Consider the following 6071-nt stretch of genomic DNA (forward strand, 5'->3'; position numbering starts at 1 on the left):
ATAATATTTTTTAAAATTAGAAAGAACTAAATATACATGTTTTTTCTTATAAGTTTGAGAAACAAATTTCAAAAAAGTTTAATCACATTTGATCGAAAATATAAGGATTAAAATTTTTTTTTTATTTAATACTACCTTATAGAGGAAGAGGTTGCCCAATCACATTTGAAATCTCTTTGGTTTGACAAGGGGAATGGAAAGTCCAAAAGCTTCGCATTACATTTTGTCTATACGATAAAAACAACTAACTTTAGGCTTGTAAGGACAGCACATCATGACTATGATATCAAAAGGTATATCCAATTCAAAAAGTTTCCCGAAATGGCACTTGCAATTCTCCTTATTATCATACCCTTTTTTAAAAAATAATATTGATCGATTGATACCTAATAAGAAAAAAGAGAGAAAAGATATAAATGTAAGATAGAGAAAAATGATAAATATTAAAAAGATATTTAAAATACAGAGATATTCATAAATCATTACTTTTTTTTAAAGAAAAAACATAATTTAATTGAAATATAGTTTGTGAATGAACAGAAAAAGTTCAAATAAATTTAATGGTATAAATTGCGGATGTGAATTTTTTTTTGTATATTAATAATATGTACTAAAATGATTAATCAAATATTTTAACAAGATTATTTATAGATAAAATTAATAAATATTTTGTATCAATATGTGAGAACACAAAAATATACATAATAATTTATAATCTAATGAAAGTATAAAAACTCCAAACAATGTCATTACATACGCTATTTTTCCAAGTTTTTATGATCAATAGTGGTTGTGTTGTGACAGTAACATCAGGTGCCAATGATGCTTACACGCATGACTTTGAAACTAGCGTTACAATTTGATGCATACACACGACATTGTAACTTGCTTTCTCCATCAATTATTGACTAGCAGGCACTTGGAATTAACGTCTTAATCGACATAAACTCAACTTGTCAACTATCATGTGCTTGCACATTAACAATTGTTTGGGTGATGTTCCGAATATCAACGTCTTAATAGACATAACCTGTAATTTGCAAATACTAAATAGGTATGTCTTCCTTGGCATCATTCCTTTACTTTTGCGGTGAAGTAGTTGGTATCTTGTGCATAATTTATCTAATCTACATCCCGCAGTTAAAGGTTTAGGGTTTAGAATCTAACCAAAGGTTTGGTGGCATATTGTGTTTGATTAAAATTGATAAACTCCTGCACCGTCATATCTCATCATTTGGATTGTTGAGAATTTTGTAATGATCACGAGTGAAATTTGTTCGTCTTTCTTCATGTAATAAATTTTGCATATTATTATACATGAAAGTGAAAAAAAAAAAAAAGAGCAATACGAGAAGTTCATTTGGAATTTCATAGTCATTAACTACTCATTAGCCATTTATCATCCAAATTGCAGAAGTGCTATTTGTTTGCACGACATTATTTCACTAATTCTTTTCTACTCAATTACTTGATAGTTATTTGCAATTTCATTGTAAGTTACCGGGGCCTTTTTCTCAATGCTCATAAATATTCTTTCAATTTTTCTATTCTACTTCACCTAAAGTGTATGGATTAACCAACGTGAAATGATTTTAACTTAACTCAATCTCAAATTTGAGTTTTGACTATATAATTGTGTTAAATATTTAAAAGAAAAAATTTATCATTTACTTATCCTATTGAAGTAAAATTCCGTCCTATACGCAATAAATCAATATATTTATGATCTTTGTAAAAAAATATTTTGAATACTTGTATGATTTACTCCAAATGCGATGGAGAAGTGAGATTACCGTTATTTTAAAAGTTAAAGAAATTCACGATAAATAATAGGTAATTCATAGTTTACAACACAATCATCGTCAATCTAAGAGCAATAAGAGCATAATAATAAACCCAAAAAATGAAAGATCACAGATAAATTAATAGAAAAAGAACATAACAAATTAGATAAAATAAAATTGACAAAATGTGAATTGAGTGGAAAGTATAAAGAAAGAAAGAACAAAACATAGGATAAAATATAATCTTGTAATGTGTAAAGGAATAAAGGGTCAAAACAGGGGTAACTTTTTTGTAAATTTTTACCCAAACAATGATGTTTCTGGAGTAAATATAGAATTTGAAGTCTAATATTATGGCAGTGCGCTGTAGCACCCGAAAAGCTGTATTTAGACCACTATTGCAGCCGCTACAGCGGTTATTGAAAATCGCTCAGCGATTTCGAATTCCATAGTAACTCAGGGCTGCTGCGCTCCGTTATCCTGCTATAGAGTGCTATTGACTACCATGAATGGGGGCGTAGGACTACCCCTTCATTCACCTTAAGGTTACCACAGCTCTACCTATGACAACAGGTAAAGTTCATATAGATGGATAGTAGTATAAAATGAAGTTGAGATTCACATAATGCACAAGGAAGATGATTTGCCAAGATTTTTTACATGTTCATTTCATGCTTACCGTTTGGTTATTCAACAGGTTTGCATTTTGTAGCGTTAAAAGGTCATTATCAGCATATAATCTGATTTTTTCTGCATAAAAAGTTCATCTTGTGGTTGCTGTCTGATTGCTAGCAACTTCAGATTTTGTGGCTTGCTGTTTAGTCACTAACAGGTTTAGTTTGTGACCCTGAAGCCATATTTTGTAAAATGCCCTATCCCCATTCAGATAATGTTTTTCAAGTATTTTGAGGCCATTCTACAGATGGCAAAATACTTACATGTTTCTAAAGTTTCACATGAAATGATGCTACATGGGCACATATCCGAGGGTGTACAAGATCCTACACAACTAGTCCAGTGATTAATGAGGTATACAAGCATCACTCTACGAGACATAAAGGAGTCTGCAGCACATTCCTTCTGCAACAAATAATAGGAAAAAACCTACATGCAGTTTTTCAGGTGTTTTTGGTGGTGTTCTCCAATTAGAATTGGAGTTTTAAACTATGCTGATATTTAATACAAACCTTTTTTTTGTAAATTACCAAGGTGAAACTCCATTTCAAATTAGAGCACGTCACCAAAAGCACCTAAAGAACTGCATCTAAATTTTGTCCTAAATAATTTACACCACCTATGAACAGACTAGATGCAAGAGAAATACAAATGCAATAAAACAAGGGGTCAAGACAAGTCCTAGCACACCATTCATAATTGTTTCAGATTGTCAACATTGTCAGATATCACCATTACCTTGCTGAGCCTTTGACTCATAGAAGAGCCTTACAGTTGAGTAAATGGTAGAGGGTTCAGCCATGGCACCATTGCCATAATCCCCACAAGCTAACCTCTTTGTAACAGGCGGGATGAGAGAAATGCCAAGCTCATCAATGGAGATGAAATGCCGCTCAGTGAAAGGATTGTTCCACATCAAAGTGTTCATGGCTGGTGCAACAAAGAATGGCTTGCTGTAGTCCCAGGCTCGAACAATACATGTAAGTAGATTGTCACACAACCCTCCAGCAATCTACAATAGCATATACTTAAGTTATGAAAAGGAAGGAAGTGACAATCGTAAATACTTAAGTACTTAAACAGAAACATGCATGTAAACCCTATATAAGATTTACATACGAAAACTGAATACCAAAAGATGGATAGGAACACATATCATTGACTGAACTCACCTGCACAGAATAAATAGGCATGTCATAGACATTCCAGCTTTTATAACTTAATGTGCAATAAAATATAAGCCATGATTTTAACTTGTGGTGACTAAGCAGAAGAGACAAAATCTGCCACTATTTGTCAATTTAAGATGTGTTTGGAAAATCATATTTACAATTTATTTAGGCTTATCTTATGGCATGAACACTTGTTTTAATGATTAGGAGAGTTTATGAAAATATCTTATTTTAATAAGCTATCCAGAATAACTTTTGAAAATAGTTTATAACCTATATAAAAACAGTTTAATCTTATTTTCTCTTTGATTGTAGAAACAACCTAAGCACTTATTTGATAAGTGCTTCATTAAGTAGTTTATCCAAATGCAGCTGTGTTTACCTTGCCAAGGGTGTTTGCCGATAATGGAGCGATGACCATGATATCTGCCCATTTGCGAAGCTCAATGTGAAGCACACTATCACCTAATTTCTTCCAACTAGACCATTCATCCTCATCCGTGTATAGAATTACATCCTTGGGCATTGATGCTCTATCAATGAAATGCAAAGATCCACTTGAGGAAACTGCTCTTACATCTGCCCATTCAGAGAAACAATGACAAAGATTTGCAAATTTGACAGCAGCAACACTCCCACTAGCAGCAAGTAGAATCCGGGGCTTCCTTGGGGCAGCATCCACAGCCATACTCTCTCCCTCTGCACTTACAGGTTCTGAACCAGCCATCACCCAGAGACTTCTACAATAATCTTAAATATCCATGATTCAAACAAGTGTAAAGTGTTTCAACTAACTCATTAAAAACCTTCAAATTCGTAAACTAAAACTCCTTTAGAGGTAGCATATAGTTACTAAATATTTGTATCAAGAGTGCAAAAGGAAAAATTCCGTAGTTTATTGAAATAAAACTCAAAATATACATGCATCTGAAGCTAGCTTAGCATCAATGACAACATCTATGTCTTACGTCCTGTTTAGTTAAACTCCTCTGCAAGTACGTATAGTAGAAAGAAATAAGAAGGTAAAATGAAATTAAACTTCCCCCATAAGTTAAAATCAATTTATGTACTTCAACATTTTTAGAAGCTCTCTGATGTAGCTTCTCGCCTTCTCCAAAAGCTGAAGTGCATAAGTTAATTTTAACTTATAAAGAAGTTTGATTCATTTTTCCTTTTATTTTCTTCTTCTTTAAATGCTTGTGGAGAAAATTTATTCAAACTGGGCCAAAGGTCAATACCCCAAATATTTTACGAACTACAATTTAATTTTTACAAACCACTAGAGTAAAATATTTTTACACTTTCAAACAATTAGAAATCACCCTACATGTAAAAGTCAACAATTTGGTCATATATGAGAAACCATGATTGAATGAAAATATAAAAAACAGTTACCTTTTACCTAGAAAACAATCACATTAGCAAGTATTCATATACATAACAAGGTGCAATAAGCACCGCATAATGCAACTTATAAGAGGGAATCCACCATTACAAATTCATAGTTACATGCATACAGACAACCACCCCCCCCCCCCCCCCAAAAAAAAAAGCCTAGAGAGAGTTAGAGAAAGAGTTGCATGCATGGTAGTTAGTATCGTACGATTCACGATCCGTATCTCGCGATTCGATACGATTCCAGCTTCTATTGATACGAAACGGAGTTTGTCTCGTTTTTTTTTTTCCTGAATTGTGGTTGAATCTCTGTATCGGGGATGAATCGTGCTTGAATCGCGATTTCCTGGCGAATCGCGCGATTCTTCACCGACGGCTAGCCTCCCGATTTTTCATCCTGCGCAGACTCGTTGGAGAGCGGAATCGCAGGATCGTGAAGACGAGCGTGTTTCTGAGTCGCTATTTTCTCAGCCGTGGCAGAGCAGAGTCAAGGTGGTTTCAGATTTAGGGTTCCTGTGAAGGAGATGACTAATGTTTGGGCTTGCGGTCTTGGACAAATTGGGCTCACGTGATTTTTAAGGCCGTTACTTCCTGCACGCTCCTTGAACGCCCTAATAGCTGCGTGTGGACAAAATTACCCTTAACAACTGTCTTAGTTTCAGAACACATATTACATATTTCCATAAATGTTTTCCATACATAATTGTGTAAATATGATTCTGAAAACCAGTTCTGAAAATGGGAGTTTTTAAAAAAATTCTATTCCGAAATGAAAATTCTAAAACCCATGCTACATATTACTGGACAACATTATCCATAACCATGTTTATATGCTTTTGAGATGCTTATTTTGAAAATGAGATTGCTAAAAAATTACTATTCTGGAATGAGTATTCCATAACACATACTACATTCTTCCAAAATATCTTTTACATAATTGTGTGTACAAGCTTCTAGAATACCTTTTCTAGAAGAGTGTTAAAAAAATACTAATTTGGAAATGATCATTCCAAAACATATACTACATACTTTTAGAAAAGCTTTC

At 33.3% G+C, this 6071-nt stretch overlaps 1 protein-coding gene across 3 annotated transcripts; it reads right to left on the bottom strand.

Moving 5' to 3' along the window:
* Positions 1-1951: 1951 nt before the first annotated feature.
* Positions 1952-5721, bottom strand: LOC100778368 (phosphopantothenoylcysteine decarboxylase-like). Of its 3 annotated transcripts, none has more exons than NM_001399692.1 (4): positions 5235-5520; positions 4014-4371; positions 3198-3471; positions 1952-2341 (listed from the first exon to the last, which is right to left on the bottom strand). In NM_001399692.1, the coding sequence occupies exons 2-4, from the start codon at positions 4356-4358 to the stop codon at positions 2331-2333; spliced, it is 630 nt and encodes a 209-aa protein (NP_001386621.1). In that variant the 5' UTR covers positions 4359-4371; positions 5235-5520; the 3' UTR covers positions 1952-2330. The 3 variants fall into 3 exon arrangements, with proteins under 3 accessions (NP_001386621.1, NP_001240905.1, XP_040872788.1); NM_001253976.2 differs by having other exon boundaries at positions 1952-2345; XM_041016854.1 differs by having other exon boundaries at positions 1993-2341; positions 4014-4381; positions 5235-5721.
* Between the last annotated feature and the right edge of the window lie 350 nt (positions 5722-6071).

The sequence above is a fragment of the Glycine max genome, chromosome 7 (genome assembly GCF_000004515.6).
Source record: "Glycine max cultivar Williams 82 chromosome 7, Glycine_max_v4.0, whole genome shotgun sequence".
Lineage (NCBI taxonomy): Eukaryota > Viridiplantae > Streptophyta > Magnoliopsida > Fabales > Fabaceae > Glycine > Glycine max.

Coding starts and splice junctions, on each gene's coding strand:
- LOC100778368 (NM_001253976.2), bottom strand. CDS start 4,358: ATGGCTGGTTCAGAACCTGTAAGTGCAGAGGGAGAGAGTATGGCTGTG. Junction 3,472..4,013: donor CGGCAAACACCCTTGGCAAG/GTAAACACAGCT, acceptor ATGCTATTGTAG/ATTGCTGGAGGGTTGTGTGA. Junction 2,346..3,197: donor TGAGTCAAAGGCTCAGCAAG/GTAATGGTGATA, acceptor CTGTTGTCATAG/GTAGAGCTGTGGTAACCTTA.